This window comes from Gymnoscopelus microlampas, assembly GCF_963454915.1.
Source record: "Gymnoscopelus microlampas genome assembly, chromosome: 11".
In the NCBI taxonomy this organism is placed as follows: Eukaryota; Metazoa; Chordata; class Actinopteri; order Myctophiformes; family Myctophidae; genus Gymnoscopelus; species Gymnoscopelus microlampas.
In genome coordinates, this window is record NC_139948.1 from 48,643,720 (window position 1) to 48,662,554 (window position 18,835).

At 41.6% G+C, this 18,835-nt stretch overlaps 2 protein-coding genes across 4 annotated transcripts in view; both read left to right on the forward strand.

Annotated features, from left to right (window-relative positions):
- Positions 1 to 1,082: 1,082 nt before the first annotated feature.
- On the forward strand, positions 1,083 to 8,519 carry LOC311054828 (uncharacterized protein; the record flags this gene model as incomplete). The annotated part of the gene is made up of 6 exons (XM_084070830.1): positions 1,083 to 1,187; positions 3,230 to 3,470; positions 4,246 to 4,516; positions 5,883 to 6,078; positions 7,021 to 7,195; positions 7,863 to 8,519. The coding sequence occupies exons 2-6, from the start codon at positions 3,282 to 3,284 to the stop codon at positions 8,517 to 8,519; spliced, it is 1,488 nt and encodes a 495-aa protein (XP_083926956.1). The 5' UTR covers positions 1,083 to 1,187; positions 3,230 to 3,281.
- Positions 8,520 to 13,250: 4,731 nt separating this feature from the next.
- Positions 13,251 to 18,835, forward strand: part of tbc1d16 (TBC1 domain family, member 16) — a 92,129-nt gene continuing 86,544 nt past the window's right edge. For all 3 annotated transcript variants that reach the window (XM_084071157.1, XM_084071159.1, XM_084071160.1), the window contains exon 1: positions 13,251 to 13,443. The gene's annotated coding sequence lies outside the window, so the exon portion shown is untranslated. The remainder of the gene's footprint in view (positions 13,444 to 18,835) is intronic.

Consider the following 18,835-nt stretch of genomic DNA (forward strand, 5'->3'; position numbering starts at 1 on the left):
TTGTCTCATCTGTTTAAGGAAATAGGTAGCTGATATATTGCACTTTTACCTTAGCGCTAGGTATGCTCTTGGTTGCTTGTTATTGCAGAAAATGCACTTATAACCTCTGGTGATTAGTAGCTTTCGTTCCCTACCTTTGTTGATTGCACTTATTGTAAGTCGCTTTGGATAAAAGCGTCTGCTAAATGACTGTAATGTAATGTAATGTAATGTAATGTGCGCATATCCCCCCACGGATGCGTCGACCGGGTATGGTCTAGTAACTTTAAATGACTCTGCAACCCGTGCGGGCGTAGAAGTGATCTATGGCTGTGTATTGAATTGAATTGAATTCTTTATTTAGAAGTTTGCAGAGAAAAAGGACATATCTGGAATACATGAAATGTATCACAGCCGTGACAGTACACAGTATGTATCATGAATGGAATATTTTGGGTGGATACTGTACATAGTTAAGTTTACTTTGCACAGACAATATGCTGGTATAATACAGCAGAAACACTTTATACAGTAGGTGGCGGTATACACCCCAGAGAGGTTGTAACCCTCCATAAGACCAAACAAAAAGAAGAAGAAGCAGAACCAGTGTTGCCATGTCTGATTATTATAAGCGACTTTGGGCTTATTTTTCTGTAAAGTTGCTTGTAAATATTGTTTGTTGTGGCGGGTTGCTTTTTTTTTGGGCCTTGTTCCTAAAGTGTAGTTGCTTATTTGGGCTTGTTCGTTGTTTAAACCAGTGGTTCTCAAACATTTCCATGTCAAAGACCCCCAAAATTAACTTGTATTTGGACACATATCTGAAATATCTGAAAATATGTTGTGCCAGCAAGGGACCCCCCATCCTCGATTTGTGTATTTTAAAATGTTTCAAAAACATCTTTGAAAATAGTAGATCTACCTAATGTTGACGTGTTGTGAGCTTGTAGATCTGATATTTTCAAATATCTTAACGTTCAAAGTGTCGCTTCTTTTGGGCTTGTTTTCATATACCTAGTTGCTTGTTTGTCTCTGTCAAAAATATGGCAACGCTGAGAAGAAGCATAACGTCATCATAGAGCGACAGTTTTTCAAAACAAAGTCCCGGGAGGCGCTGCATCAAAGATAGAGAGAGAGATAAAATCACAAATAATAAATAAATAAGGACATGAAATGGAATATTTGATGATACTCGCTTGAAAAAGATTCGGGTGAGTTGGAGTTGCTATTGATTCGCGAATATTACCGTTCACACAGATAGCGTTTTAAGCATGCATGGCACCGTCAACTAGTTAATACCATAGACTGTAAAAGGTTAATACACACAGCCGTGGATCACTTCTTTCAGAGCGATTTTATGAGCGATAGAAGCATTGATCATTTATTGGCCTTAGCTCTGGTCCACAGCGTTAGAGAGAACTCACTAACGCTCTGGACCAGGGCTACATTAGCCTTAGATCAAGACTATTTTTTTTAAATCTACGAGAGTCTTAGCAACCCCTGAAATGTCACCAGTAAAGGCCTTATTTCTCCAAACATGTACAAATGCAAAATGTACGCTGCGTACCCGCTTGTCCCAACTGTTAACTCGGTGTCCGGCAGGTTTGTGCAATGTATTAGTCCATATTTTCTAATAAATAAGTGTTTTAATCCAGTCTGTGGCCGAACGCCATTTCCCCCCCTCGTTTACTTCCTGTTTACATTGCGTGTAATTCCGGCTTTCACCGGATGCGCCCCGTCACTACCGTCAATTGGGAACTTCCGACAGAATCGGCCACAGACGGGATTTAAACACTTATCTATTGAAGAATATGGATTAATACATTACACAAACACGCCGGACACCGAGTTAACATTTGGGGCAAGCGGGTAAGCAGCTTATATTTTGCATTTGGAGACAGGTTTGGAGAAATACGGGCTTTTCTGGTGACATTCCAGGGCAAATGTACTTGAGTAAAAGTGCAAAAGTATTGGCAACAAAATATACTTTTACCAAAAGTAAAAAGTACTCATTATGCAGAATGTCCCGTCTCACAAGTTATCGCATGTCTAAAATTAATTTAAAAAAAACATTTAGAATATAGCAGATCTACAAGCTCACAACACGTCGCATGGCGTTGTGAGCTTGTAGATCGGCTAGACGAAGTTTAATTGGGCTGAAGTGGTTAATGGTTGTTTTGATAGATAGTCATGGGTTACTTTCATCACTAAACATCACAATTCTACATAATCGTGCTAGGTTGGGCCGTGGGGGGGGGGGGGGGGGGGGGTGCTCCTTTTTATGTCTTGAGATTTTATTTTACTTTAAGTATAGCTAAAATCATTTTTGCTATATATAGCACATTGGTTGGCTATACAAAAAATAGCAGATGTACAAGCCCATAGCTTGTAGAAGATTATTTTTTGAAAAATCTTCTTCAAAATCTTCTCCCAACAGAAGCCATTTGCCCACCAGACAGCCAATACACTCTCCATTCAGCAGAGAGACCCTCGCCTATAGTGATGCAAATGTCTTCATGGGCTGCCAGGGGTGGGGGTCTGGGGCCTGGGCCACCACGTGTTGCCACCACTGCTGCACTATTGCTCCTTGGTGCACCCCCCCCCCCCCCCCCCTGGGAGGAAAAAAAAATCTCTCCTGCCCTAAACGTAATTCATGGGAACGCCACTGCGTTATACGTTGAATATGTATATTTTTAAAGCAAACTTTTTTTACTCAAATCTTTGCTTCTGGGGGTCCCTGGAACAAAATATATTTGAGATGGGGGGGTCCGGGGCCAAATACATATCATTTTGGGGGATTTCGAAGTCAATTTTAGAATCTACCTCAGGTCTTAATGGTTTAACCCATTAAGACCTGAAGTGTTCTATTTAGATTTAAGCTATAAAGCATTATTTTACACTTTGGCTATTCAAAAATAGCAGATATACAAGCTCATAGCGCGGCACAGAGAAATCGTAAAAATGTGTGCAAATCTTTGAATATATGTATTTTTCATTTCGAACTCAAATCTTTGCTTCTGGGGGTCCCTGGAACAAAATATATTTGAGATGGGGGGTCCTTGGCCAATTACATATATACGTTTTGGGGGTCCTTGACATGAAAAAGTTTGAGAACCACTGACATAGTAACTAACTTTTTTTTCTTCAAAAAACAGTTTTTAGAAGACATTCTAAAAACAGAGATTTTGTAGAATCAGCCTCAGGTCTTAAAGGGTTTAAACAATGTGTCCGTCCCCCCCCCCCTCTCTCATAGGTTTACTTCTACCTGACCATCAATAGTAATAATCATCATCATCATCATCATCATGAAACGGATCACTCCTCCATCCAATGAGGGACAGCCTTTGGTCAAGATCTCCCGTCCACTGGAGAAATATCGGGAGTTCATTAGAAGCCACAAAACTGACCTGATGGAGGCTGTGTATGATGTCAATCTCACTTTAAACAAAGTGCACGAGCGGGGATTGATCAGCGATGGTGAATATGAAGACCTGGTAAATCATTACATTTTATTCTGTAAAAGAAAAATAATACTGTACCAGCAATATATTGTTGCTGTCGGGCAGAAACCTCATCTCGATATTTTAACCTTTTGTGTTTTTTCGTAAATTAATACCCTACTTGATCATAATACAGTGTCACACAAAATCATTAAAAGTAGCAGATCTACAAGCTCGAAACGCGTCGCTTGTAGATCTAGATTATTGGCTTAGGAATGCGACAAAAACTAAATAATATCCACGAATTCAAGTCTCTGAATAATCGATAGAATTTTTTTTTTTTCTTTTTGGTGAACTATCCCTTTAACCCATTAAGACCTGGAACTGTGTCATTTTTAGATTTGAGCTAAAAAGCATTATTTTACACTTTGGGCTATTTTTGAAAAATCGTGAAAATGTGTGCAAAACTTTGAATACATATATTTTTAAAGCAAACATTATTAACTCAAATCTTTGCTTCTGGGGGTCCCTGGAACAACATATTTTGATGGGGGTCCGCGGCCAAATACATATAATTTTGGGGGTCCTTGACATGAAAAAGATTGAGCACCACTGATATAGAAACATACGTTTTTGAGAATACTGTTGAGATTTAGGAGACATGTAGAATCGGCTTCAGGTCTCAATGGGTTAATGAGTGATGGAATCTATAGTATGTCTGTACTTTTCAGTTCATTTCATTGATGTTGATTTGTCCACATTACATGTGAAAGAATGAACAAACAAAACAACATTTGATTGGACTGTGTTCTGTGTCCTCTCTTGGCAGAAATCCCTCAACATAGATAGCGAGAAGAGAGTTGGCGTGCTGGACCGGCTGCTGAAGAAAGGAGAGGAGACTTGTGAGAGCTTTGTCTTTCTGCTCAGAAACGACAAACACATGACGGAGACATTTCCAGGACTGAAAGAGGTGAACTGGGACGAGTTAGACACACCCTCTGGTTCTGGAAGAGAATTGTCAGAACTGACCCAGAACCAGTGGGTCACACCCTCTGGTTCTAGAAGAGGGTCTGAACTGAGACGCACTCTGAGAGCCACAGGTACCGTATAATCAATCATTATTAAAGCAAACCAAGCCAAAAAACAAACAAACAGCTGCCTGCTGTTTGATAGGCTTTTAGATAAGTGGTTCTCAACCAGTGGTCCTTGGTTGAGAATCATCGTTACTGATAGAATTCTTTCTGCGATCCACTAAGATCGCTCTGTTGGTGTCCACATACGATAGAATGTAGCACAACAATACTGATGTATTGTACAATATTAAACTTGGACGAGCAGTAGGCCTGGTAAGTTTCCTCAGAAATGATATTCAAATATTGGTCTTAAAAATTGGCAGATATTTGAATATATTCGAATATTATTATTACTATTTAAAAAAAATATATTACAAAATGTTTTTATTTCATTTTTTTATATTTATTTGACAGGAACAATACAAAAAACAATGTATCAAGTGCTCGGATCCAATAAAACATATACAGTATATTCAGGGGTGCACATAACTGGTGCGCAGGTGCGCATGCGCACCCAAAATAAAAAATGCGCACCACATCAGGCGACGCGAGGCGCTTTTGCGCACCAACAGCTGGGACAGGAATTTCGAAGCTTTTATTTTTTAGCAAAAATAAAAAATAAAAGCCTGGAGATCGAGGCTAGGAATTTACTTCCTGAAGCCACACTCACACAATCACTCTAAAGCACCCGTCGGTCGGGCGTATGTACAGCCATTAGGCACAGGGGTAGAGATATGACTCGCCTCGCATTGCCTCGCTGCGTGCACGCAGCCAGCAGCGGCTGTTAGAGGCACTCGTCACCGATGATGAACGCACCGTAATGGTGCAAAATATGCCGTGAACGTCCCAATCTGGCGGATAAAAACAGCGCAGCAGCACAGGGCACCAACCTTGGGGGCTTTGTCTAACAGCGTGAGAAAAAAAAAACGGCGAAAATTGGCGGAATTTAGAAGCAGAGCGTCCTTTTTTTTCTGCCACCCCCCCCCCACCCCGTTGACAAAACTGTCCGGTGGGCACCGTGCTGAACCCCCCCCCCCCCCCCCCCCGTTGACAAAACTGTCCGGGCTGAACCCCCCCCCCCCCCCCCGTTGACAAAACGGGACGGGCGCCATGGGCACCAAGTCACATGTCCAGGTGCTCTTCTGCGTACCAGACCTAAAAAGTTATGTGCACCCCTGAGTATATTGTTTGTTTTTATAACTTGATACATTGTTTTTTGTATTTGTTTGTTTTTATCTGTATGAAATATGGACCCCCTGTGTGTCTGGAATAAAGTTTGAATTGAATTGAATTGAATGTTGTCCCTGTCAAAATTCAAATATTAATTTACCAGCCCTAACAAGTAGCAGCGTACGTGAGTCATGGTTAATACTACTGTGTGTGTTTTTGAAAGGCGTTTCTGTGCCGGATCAAAATGGTGGTCAGAAGGCCTGTTTGGATTTGGAAGGTTACGTCCTCTCCGTGTCCGAACTGAGGAAGAAAAATAAGCAGTACTTCCAGGTCACCTTCCAGGAGAGAAACCAGACCAGGCTAGTGACCGTCTTCCCGACCAATCAGTGGGATCGTTTCCTGTCTGCTATGAAGGACAAGTGAGTTAAATACAATAATCGTAAGACACTGTTGGGCACTTGGGTGGCGCAGGGGTAAAGTACGGCCTACTGCTCCACCACTAGTGGAGTCTTGTGGGGGCATCTTCTCTGGCAGTGGCACAGTGTTGATTTCGTCGACTAAACCTATGACGAAAACCTTTTTTCACTTTAGAAAACTAAATAAAAACTAAGCTACGATGACTGAAACTAATATTGACAATTTCGATCAATATATTGACAATTTTGTCAACAGATAAAAACTAGACTAAAATGTCAGTGAGGGATCTAGTGGAGAAGAGATCCAGTAGAACTAAAAGACGAGTCATTTTATGTTTGGTTGCGCTCGAGTGTTGCACTCTGAAAATAGCAGATCTACAAGCCCACAACGTGTTGCAGCGCGACGCGTTGTGCGCTTGTAGATCTGCTATTTTCAGCATGCAACCAAGTGTAAAATCAGCCATTATGACGCCATCAAGGCACCGCCAACATGCATTTTAGTCGACTAAATCAACTGTAGATTTAGTCGACTATAATCTTATATTTAGTCGACTAAAACTAGACGAAAACTAAAACATTTCAGATGACTAAGATATGACTGAGACTGAGATAATTGTTGATGTATATACTCAGTAAAAGAGTTAATCAGATTGCCACTCCACCAAAATGTGAGTAGAGGTGTGAATCTTCAACTCACAATTCGATTAAGTTATGATTCACCTGTACAATGTATGCATTGTATTGATTCGATTTGTTTCTGCGGCGCATCTCAATTTTCTATATTATTACTGTTCATGACTGTAATAATATAGAATTATATTATTACATAATTCTATTATGTAATCATATAATTATTATTGTATTAAAAGGGGGGGGGGGCACATACTGTACCATGCATACTATGTCACGTCATGCCACATTGTATCATTTGTTTTTGTCATTCAGGTCTCCGGTGGGGTTACATAACGTTAAGACGTTTGAAAGGGGAGAGAACATAAACTTTAATGAGTCATCTAAGCTCCAAATCCTCCAGGAGGACCTCCCCTTCCCCTTTGAACCCAGTCACCAGGTCACCCTGGCTGAACTGCAGACGAACAAAGAGAACTATCAGAACAAAAAGGTGAGTCCGTGGAACATAAGGCACATGTTCTACTGAGGCCGCTTCTAAAAATGTTCTAAATCCTAACAGTTTTTCCGAAAAAAATATTTTAAAAAAATGTTCACGATTTTTCAAAAATAGCAGATCTACAAGCTCATAGCGCGGCACTCGGTGCCGCGCTATGAGCTTGTATATCTGCTATTTTTGAAAAACCAAAGAAATCTAAAGTGACACAGATGCGTTCCAGGTCTCAATGGATTAAAGAGATATTTTCACTTAAAAAAATGTTTTGGTCATTTTGTCGTCTACTCAGGCTTTTGTCAGCCCCCCAGACAGTTGCTTGATTCAGTATTTAGATATTTGATATTCATTTTATCAGACACGCCCCCTTCCTATACAAACCCATTGTAACTTCAAACTCCATTTTAACCATGATAGATTCATCAAAAACACCCGTCCTTGGTTCTGGTGACTCATACTGCCCTCCTAATACGTGAGGGGGCCGTGTTTTTTCGATTACCTTTTGCATTTATTTAATTTAATGTTTTTATTGTGTTGTAAAAAAGTTATTGAAAAAACACGCTCTCCTCACGTATTAGAAGGACAAAATCAGTCACCAGAACCCCCGATGAATATGTACAATACAAATAAACTTGCCTTGCCTATTATGTTTTTCCTCTATTTTCAGGTGACAGTCCCTCGCCTGGAGGTTCTTTGGAGGTTGAGAGTGGGTCACCGGCTGAACAGAGACAAGACGTATCGTCCGTTTACAGAGTACCTGGTCGCCGACCACACCGCGTCCTCCTCTCTGACCGTCTGGAACGCTCAAACCCTGGCAGACCGGACCTGTCACGGCATCACCAACCTCACGCCGGTACCCTTCGGCGGCGAGTCGGCCCTCCAGACAACGGCGGACTCCGCTCTCACGCCCATCGCGCGTTCCTGGACCTCCGTGGCGCCGCCCGCCGACGTCTCGCCGCCCAAAACGTTCACCGGGGAAATGGACGGAGTCAACCTGAATCCTGTAAAGCTCATATGCGATAAGGGCCACGAAGTGCTGGAGAAAAAGAGGGGAGCGTACGATTGTAAGAGCTGTGTTCCTGCTATGACCTACAAACCCAGGGCGTTGAGGAGGGCGTTCACGGGACAGCTGCACGTCAAAGGCGTCGCGAGCTTCCTGGAGTTGGAGGACTGCCACGTCAGAGAGCTGCTGGGAGACGCCGTGGTGGACGACCTCAAAAACACACACGTCAAGCTGAAGAGAGCTCTGATGAAGATCGACACGGTCACCGTCACTGTCTGTGGCCAGCATGTTCTGTCCGTGAGAGTAGGCAATGGCCTCTGAGGCGGTGGTTCTCATATCCTGTGGGTCGGGACCCCCCCCCCCCCCCCCCCCCCAGGTGGGTCCCAACATGATTTCGGGAGGGTCCCCAGATGACAGTGACAATTTAAGGACTTTTAAGACCTTTTTAATACCTAAAAAATCACACCCAGTGTGAAGTGAGCGGTGTTATTTAAAAACAACAGTGGTCATCACAGTGATGGAAGCTCACTTAAAAAAAAAAAAAGTATTTTTTTGAAGTGTGTGGTGCTATTTATAGGTTATTAATTTCATCATGCATCTCGCTAGCCAATCAAAGCAAAGGGTCTGAATAGAGTCAGCCAATCACAGTACAGCGAAAGACACATTTTCACGACGGAAAGAACCCAAACCCACTTACTATAGGAGCGGCTACACCGCTCAAAAAATATAAGAAATTATTGAAAAAATACCCTCACTGCATCAAGGGTAATCAACAAACTATACTATAAAAACTGGTAAATATTGGCCATTTAAATGATCAAATAATAGGTATATAAAAAAGAGGCAAAATGTTTTAAAATAGCCGATCTATAAGCTGAGCTTGTAGATCTGCTATTTTCACAATATTTTATCTGTGGAACCGAGTCAAACAAATTGAATACCTCAACTCAAATGCAATTATTTTGGGGGGCGACCCCCCCCCAAATAATTACATTTGAAAAGGTTGAGAACCATCGCTCTAAGGCAGTGGCGGATACAGGACACATCTAATGGGTGGACCTGAGGTTTTGCGGGGGGCCCCACCCAGATCTTAACAGATACAGCATTTTGTACTATATCTGACTGTACACAAATACAGATACAGTATCTGTACAGACACAGCATTTTGTACTGTACCTGTACAGTATAAAACAGGGGTCTTCAACATGGGGGTCCGGGACCCCTAGGGTGTCCTCAGAGCTACTATAAGGGGTCCGCCAAATCTTTGTGTGATAGGATTTCTTTTTTTAACATTAACCACTTGAACCCTAGAATTCCTTTTCTGAGGGGAACATTAGCCGAACATTTTTGGCAAAGAGGTATATAGGTGTAGAGGGAAAAAAGAGCAGACTAAGTAAAAAAATAACTTTCATCTGAAACACAATTTTATACAATATAGGGTAGGGGGTCCCTGCTTCATCTCTCTCTCAGCTAGGGGGTCCTTGGCCTGAAAACGTTGAAGACCCCTGGTATAAAACATAATCCATTCACCTTGCAGCTGTAAATTCAGCTAATTCATCAGCCCCACACACACACACACACACACACACACACACACACACACACACACACACACACACACACACACACACATACACATACACATACACATACACAATGGGAGGCTGCAGTGGTCGCATTCACTTTACGAACCAGCTTCGTAAAAACAGGCCGTGCAGTTTGTTACAGATGAGATGAATGCATTTGAATGAATGCAACATGATGGAAAATGAAAAACATGGCAGCTTTGTTCAGATGTGCGAATGGTCGCTTTTTAATTTGTTCTCCGACTGATGAGGGGGGCTATTCTACACCAGGCTCGTTTTTTTATCTTTGTTTTATTTAGGGGGGGGGGGGGGATACTGTTCCTGAAGAAACAGTGTGGGATTGCTAAGAATGTTGATAGTATTAAGTATTAGTAGTGTGTTAAAAGTGTTGAAGTATTAGTAGTGTTAAAAGTGTTCCAGCCTGATCGCCAGAGAATTAGTATACATTGCACGGATTTGTGCACGTCATTCCGTGCATAGTCGCCTAGAAACCCCCAAATTCCGTGCATATGTACGGGGAGTCCCACGTGGGCGTAACCAGTCGCAACCCGGAAAAACCAGGAAGTAGAGCAGTCCCCACAACAAAATTTACGATTCTGTGCCTATCGGTACGTAACTCAAACGGCGCTGAGTAGGCTCAAGGGAATGTCGCAATGTTCAGGACGGCAACTCGCTCGCTTTAGCTCGCTCGGTGGTCCTTCACACGGCGACAATTCCCTTGAGACTGCGCGCCTCCGAAATGGTTTAGTCACAACGGGGGAGATGCGAGGCGGCTATGCACGGAATTTGTGGTTTTCCAGTAGTCTATGCACGGATTTTGAGAAACGTTGAAAAACGTTCAATGAGAACGTTTCCTCTGGCGATCGGGTTGAGTGTTCATAGTGTTAAAGGATTAGTACTGTTAAACGTGCCCTTGCGGAGTGCCCCAAGGGAGTATTTTTTCCACTCTTCTTGATTTATGTCAATGATATGAACTGTAACTGTGATCTTTTCCTTTTTGCCGATGATGCAGCTCTTCTGGTCTCACATCAGGACAAAAAGGAAATGGAAAAATCTCTTAGTTTGATTGAATATTTTATTAGGCAAAAAAAAATGCCTAAAACAGCACAGTTACATTTAAAATACTTTGTCTAAAGGTCCGCTCATAAAAGTCCTTGCGGTCTTGTTTCCAATGAGGTCCTATAGGTATTCAATTCATAGTGCTAATAAAAAAATATGGGCATCAAAACAATATTATAGGTTTTTATTAGCACATGCATTCCATAGTCCATAGGGCTGGACCACACATGTAGATCGACTATTTTCAAATAGCCAAAGTAACTGAAGTTTTTAAAAAATTGTAGTGGAGTAAAAGTACAATATTTTGATCCGAAATGCAGTGGAGTAGAAGTAAAAGTATCGGAAATACTCAAGTAAAGTACAAATACTTCAAACTTCAAACCAATGTTTTTAATTCATGTTTATTGTTGGCGTATGTATTTGTATGTATCTATGGACCTTGAGTCTGCAATAAAGACATTCATTCATTCATTCACTTCAAAATTGTACTTAAGTAAGTTAAGTATACGCAATTATTTGAGATGATCGCAAGTATTTTGCATGACCGTCATAATCGTTTCCACATTGAAAAATGTACATTTTCAAATATTTTCCAAAATAGCGGAGATAGCAGATCTACAAACTTACAGCGCTGTCACTTTGTGATGCGTTGTAAGCTTGTAGATCTGGTATTTCCGCTATTGTTTTTACATTTTTTTTAAAAAGTAGCCTATACAGTGTCACTGACAAAGTCATTTCTTCGTATATTTAAGTTATTTGTCATACCTGTCCTGTGCAATTTTTGATTACGAAGCCTAAAAGGCAAACAGAAATGTCATTTTTATTCATATGTTCCAATGTTCAATGCCCAAAAAAGCTATTTAATCATTAATCGCAATTGTTTGTGTGACAATTAATCTTCAACTTAAATATAGTAATCGTGACAGCCTTACACACAAACCACATTGTATATTATGCAGGCCTATTGCAAAGGTTCACCTTTTTGAATGAATGAAGACAGAATTTGATTATATAATATTTCATATTCTTCACTTTTCATCACCTCTCTTGTGTGTTTCATAAAATGTGATTTAGAACTGTGTATGGATATAATACTGTATTATGATAGGCTAAAGGCACAAACTTTTTTCCAGAAAATGTATAGGCATACTACTAATCACAACAACAAAAAAACAACAAAAAACAGATGAAAAGAATCACAACATTGGAAATAAGTGTTTCATTACGCTTTTGTGTGTGTGTGTGTGTGTGTGTGTGTGTGTGTGTGTGTGTGTGTGTGTGTGTGTGTGTATATCCTGGGTTTAAGTCATATTGTTTTATATTGTGTACCAAATCAAATCAGGTGACATTTTTCATTTATTGATATATTTTATTGATGTGCACAACAGGAATGATATACATACTGTGTATACTTGGCTACTTCTTGCCTCCGAAAGACGACAGAATAATATTGTTGTGCCGGTGAGGTAAGAAACCCTATAGGAGGGCTTACAAGAGAATCTCACCGTTTACATTACATACAATTAGAATGTATTAGTATCTAGCTGATCATCATCTAGTTGTGCGATGTTTACAAAATCAATATTACTAAATATTAAATCAATACCACAGTTAAAGGTAGGGTAAGTGATACTTTTTGGTTAAAAGGTTAAAGTACTATATTCTGATAGTAAATCATTGCTACAGAGCGTTTGTTCGGTCACAGGGGTTTCTCCAGCTCTTTAGTGAACACACTATAAATACATTTTCAGGTAGGTGACAACATTTAAGCCAATCAGGAGAGAACACTGAAAATGCATTTTCTGTTTAATAAAGAGCTGGAGAGACATGGGAGACTCCTTTTACTGAACAAACACTCTATAGCAATGAGTACTATCACAATATAGAGCTATTTAACACTTATTTTAACCAAAGTAAATCACTTGCCCTACCTTTAACAGTTACTCCATCACTGGTCCTGATGATGATGATGATGATGATAATGATGACGCGCCTCCTACGCAATGGCTCGAGCCAACAGCATTGAAGCTCTCCCCACAGTAACCTCTAAAACGTCACGCCGTAGATGAAAAAAGGTCAACTTTCTGCCTCCCTGTTATCAGAGGATATCTGCAGCTCGGCAAGGCTAAAGTGCTAAAAATAATCATTTTTACATTTATTTGGGGGGAAGAACACCGTTGAATATCTCCTGGTGTTTAAAGTTTATTTTATAAATTATAAAAATAACAAAATTGCGTGATGTTGCTGTCGTTCTGCTGTTCTTTCCCCGGAAAGGAACAGGGATAGGATACTCATTCTGATAGTGGGCTGGCTCTGCTCTCCTCTCCTCCGTGAGGTGTCACTGTCGGACTAGCAGCAGCAGTCTGGTATACAGAGATACAAACATTAACAGGGCTACAGCAGCGCTGCTCCTCGGGCTTTAGCGGATTAAAAGACAAGATAGACCCTAAAAAAAAGACCCATACATACACATTAAGCCATCCTGCTGTATATATGCTGCACGCTGACAACAAGGCTTCCCTTCGGAATATATAATGGAGTGTAAGAAGCGGGATGGGCTCCAGCAGTAGACCTCTCCTCCTCCTCCGACGGGACTGAAGGTGAGACATAGATAAAAGCCACCATGCGTAATTTAGACGTCTGGTACTCGTCTGCTCCGTCGCAAGAAAGACACGGCTTCCCGACCCAAAGAACCAGAGCTTCAAGCTCGCGTTTAGCGAGCTTGAAGCTCTGGTTCTTTGGGTCGGGAATAGGCGACAGCTTTCTTTCTGCAAAGACGTTTGTTTGTTTGTTTGTTTGTTTGTTTTGTTTGCACCTCTCAGCCCTGCCTCTTGTCTTTAATACCATGCAATGAACTGGCTACTATGTAGTTCTGAAACATGACTGTCACATACTGGCTACTATGTAGCTGAGCTCTGAGTCCAGCTACATAGTAGCCAGTTCTTCTGGACCAGAGGCTGCATGGCTACTATAATGTAGCTGTTTGCAGCCTGCTGCCTCAGCCTGCCCTGGTTCTTATGTCTTCAACATGCAACCAACTGGTCACTATCGTCATTCATTCATTCATTCATTCATTCATTCATTCATTCATTCGTTACATTGTCGCTGCACGCAAACCCAACGTGCCTTCGTTTGAGGATGTTATTATGTAGCGACTATTCTTTCAATGCAAATGCCAGTTTTCTTTTGACAATTCTATGCAGGCATTTACAAACAAACTTTATACTTACTGTAAGTTTCCTTCCATTGGGATGTGAACACGTACTGTAGCCTACGGGTTAGGGGTAAAGGCATATATAGCCTTGGACCTTAAGACTATCATAGATGTATTTTATTATCGATTTTGACATTTGCATATCTATGATATGGAAGCTAAAGTCATTCTCAATAAAATAGGCTACATCTATGATAGTCTTGGTCCAAGGCTAGGTAAGGCAGGGACAGACAGACAGACAGACAGACAGACAGACAGGGTAGGGGGGAAATGCAGCCTTGGGTCAGCTAGTTTGAAATATTTATATGTTCAAGATGGTAGATATTGTAGCCTACTGTTGTTGTAGGCTGCTGAAATAAAACCCCTCTGCCTGATGCAGTAGAAAGATAGCAGCTAGCTCTGGTCCATAGCGTTAAGGCAGGGGTTTACAACGTTTTTCAGGCCAAGGACCCCCTAGCTGAGAGAGAGAGAGAGAGAGAGAGAGAGAGAGAGAGAGAGAGAGAGAGAGAGAGAGAGAGAGAGAGAGAGAGAGAGAGAGAGAGAGAGAGAGAGAGAGAGAGAGAGAGAGAGAGAGAGAGAGAGAGAGAGAGAGAGAGAGAGAGAGAGAGAGAGAGAGAGAGAGAGAGAGAGAGAGAGAGAGAGAGAGAGAGATGAAGCAGGGACCCCCTCTATATTGTATACAATTGTGTTTCAGATTCAACTTTTTTGTTTTACTTGGTCTTCTGCTCTTTTTCCCCTCTACACCTGTACCTCTTTGCCAAAATTAGCAGATCTACAAGCTCACAACGTGCGAGGTGTTGTTGTAGCTTGTAGATCTGCTATTTTTGTCAAAAGTTCTCCTCAGAAAAGGGATGCTAGGGTTCAAGTGGTTAATGTCAAAAAGAAAAAAATCATATCACACAAAGATTTGGCGGACCCCCTGTATAGTAGCTCTGAGGACCCCCTGGGGGTCCCGGACCCCCTGTTGAAGACCCCTGCGGCAAGGACGAGCTATGGACCAGAGCTAGATAGCAGCCAGGTAGACAGCCCTGCCTGCCTGTGTGTAAATAGTGCTGTGGTGGTAAGTCCTACGCCTCTCCTGTCGACCCCTGGCCGTTAAATTCATCCAGAGATCCCCTGGATTGATCATGCATACATACATACATACACAAAACAGCGGGCGGCAGTGGCTCAGGGGTAGAGTGAACTTGAAGCTGGAGCTGGAACTTGGAGCTGGGGGGCTCCCCCAGAGTTAGTGTGGAAGTGTCCTTGAGCAAGAGGCTGAACCCCTAATTGCTCCCGATGAGCAGGTTGGTGCCTTGCAGTGGTGGAAAAAGTACTCAGATATTTTACTATCAATACTGCAATATAGAAATACTCCGTTACAAGTAAAAGTCCGGAATTCTAAATTTACTTGAGTAAAAGTACAAAAGATTGGTATTAAAATGTACTTCAAGTACCAAAAGTAAAAGTACCAAAATGTTTGAAAATAGCAGATCTACAAGCTCACAATGCGTCGCAATGCGACGCATTGTGAGCTTGTAGATCGGCTATTTTCAAATATATAGCCAATAGCCAATGTACAAAATAGGGCTAAAAGTGGTTAATGTGTGTTTTACAGTATAATAATTGATAATTGCAAAGTAACTAGTAACTAATGTTTTAGAAATAATTGTAGGGGAGTAAAAGTACAATATTTGCCTCTGAGATGTAGTGGAGTAGAAGTAAAAGTACTGAAAATTGGAAATACTCCAGTAAAGTAAAACATACCTCAAAATTGTACTTAAGTACAGTACTTGAGTGCATGTAATTAGTTACTTTACACCACTGGTGCCTTGGATGGTTTCCTCTTCCATCGGTGTATGAATGTGTGTGTGAATGGGTGAATATAATGCACAATCAAATCTATGTAAAGCGCTTTGGATAAAAGCGCTATATGAATGCACCATTTTACACATACATACTGTACATACATACTGTAGCTGGAGGAAGCCCTGTCCTCTTGGCAACGCCTCTTCAAGATAAGCATAAGATATAATACAATGTTATTACTGTACTAGCTAGTACAGTCTGTGCCCTTCAAAACAAACAAGCCAAAGTGCAGTAACTACGTTTTCGGAGGCATTCACTTCATGTTCATTTGTCTCAAAGGTCAAATCAGTCTTCATGATTTTTGAGGGATAAACAGTTACCTCAGGATCAGATATACTATTGGTACAATATCTTTTATATACTGATAAATTAGTTAACCCATTTGGCTGGCCAGTTGAAACACTTTGAAACCTTTTTATAATCAGTTTGACTGATTGATTGCCCTTATTAACAGTTTGCTAAAAGTACAGAGTTACTACAGTTTTACAATAATGCTAAAAGGATAACACAAAAAAAGCCCTGAGGGCTTGTTTACATTGTTTCCATGATACTAGGGGCTGTAAAAGTATATTTACATAAAAAACAGTGGGCGGTAATTTCTTTTGACAAGCTAGAAGACGTGTCCAGGTCCTGTTACAAATTACAGACAGGTGTTCTTTTATGGCGGTTTTGAAGGAGGGTAGGGTGGGGAGTCTCACTTTTTGATAGCTGGTGGTAGGGCAAAGGGCATTCTTTTCGTAGTTAGGGATTAGTTAGGGATTCTTTGCGTAGTTAATAGGGTTCTCAAAAAGCTTTTCATGTTAAGGAACCCCAAATTAATATCTATTTGACCTCCAGACCACCAGGAGTACCAGGGACCCCCATAAGAGATCTGTGGTGGTGTTTTTTAGTCTGACCCGTCTTTTTGTGGTCCGACGTCACTTCCGGGTCCAAGTGGCACCAAGCGACGTCCACTCTTCATTGTAAACAAACATGTCGGAGCCCGTAAATCTTTTTACAATAACCTCCTTTTTCAGAAAGGAACCATTGAGGCTTAAAAAGGGTCTTAATGCTAATTTCTTATTTTTATTAAATTATCATTATTAATGTTATATATATTTTTTTTGTTATTGGCAAAACACACACTTGGACCCGGAAGTGGTTCTGACGGGGTGCATACTAATTCTGAATTCTTCAAGACTTTTCAAAACAATAAAAAAAAAAAAGTTAACATAGTTAACTTAACAACGTTGTGGGCTTGTAGATTGGCTCTTTTATACAGCCAAAAAGGTATAAACGATATGGTTAAAGTGGTTAAACCCGAACGCCGCTTTGAGAACCACTGAGAGCTATCACACCACGCTGCCTTGCACACTGGAGTCACGGGTTGCTTCAATTCAATGCAGTTGAATGGGTTATTATTATATTGTGTCATTTCTATGCAGCACAAAGGTTACCAGCTGGCTCAGGGTAGAGGACAGAGTACTAGTGTTGATTTTGACAGCAAATTTTTATTCAGTTTTAGTCGTAGTCTTTTGAATCAAATTCCATTCAGTTTTAGTCATATTTTAGTCACCTGAAATGTTTTACTGTTAGTCTAGTTTTAGTCGACTAAATATTATAAGATTATAGTCGACTAAATCTACAGTTGGCTTAGTCGACTAAAATGTATTTTGGCTGAAAATAGCCGATCTGCAAGCTCACAACGCGTCGCGCTGCGACGCGTTGTGAGCTTGTAGATCTGCTATTTTCTGAGCGCAACACCTGAGCGCAACCAAACTAAAATGCCTTTGTCCCTCCCTCCCTAACAAAATCAACAATTTACAATAGGCCTGGTTTACAAGAAGATACTCAATGGACCAGTGTCCATGTACCTGTCAGACTACTTAAATAGAGTGAGAAACGCCAATGTGGAATGCCCTATCACCAGCCATCAAAAAGTCAAGTGTGCCTCCCGGGGCACGGTGGCGCTGTCGCCTCATAGCTAGAAGGAAGGTCCTGGGTTTGATTCCCGCCGGGGACACTGTGTTCGCTGGGGGCGTGTCCTCTCCTCCGCGTCATCAGTGCCCATACCCTAGGTGGGGTCGGCAAAAGGGCCTTTCTGTGTGGAGGTTGCATGTTCTCCCTGTGTCCCCTAGGGTAGGTACCCTCACTGAAAAACATACAGTAATCCTGGTCTCTATACTGCCTCCCCCTGGTCAGCCGGGGCGCCTGATGGAGGGGAAAGGAACTGGTTGGAATAACGTGTTCCTTCCACACGCTACGTCCTACCCGGGGAAACTCACCCCTGTCGGGTTATAAGAAGCGGCTTGCTAGCTCCTCATGCATTGAAGGAGGCATGAGCTCAGTTGTAGGCTGGCAGAGGGAGAGTAGCGCCCAGGATTACATAGGCAATTGGCACTGGGTGAAAAAAAATATGGGTTACAAAATCGTGGGATAAACATTTTAGAAGAAGAAAGTGTGACTCCCATCCAGTGCAGGAATTTCAGGGAGGCCATGGCATGAAGGCCATGGCCGTCGTTGCCCCACAGTTTGGCTTTCAAGTTTCTGCCCTTCAAAAAAATGATCTGCCCTGAGTCCACAGTGGCCTTGATGCCACATCATCCACACTGCCCCCCAGCTGATTTAACAGTTTTCTCCTCTGTCTCTTATTCCAGTAGTCTTCACAGACATGAACCGTTCAGGACATGAACCGTTTGTGGTCAGAGAAGGACATAATATGCAACTGAACTTGCAAGAGCGTAGACTGCCAACGAGGATGACCAAAAATAGTCGCATCAAGGTCCCCTGCCAGGTGCAAAGACAACTCAGACAGTCTATGTGTGACTTCTGAGACACAGAGTATACGTGACAAACGGAACATAAACTCACATGCACTAATCACACACACACTGTTTGGGCCAACAGTTACAGCATTGGTTCTCAAAGTGGGGTCTGGGGACCCCCAG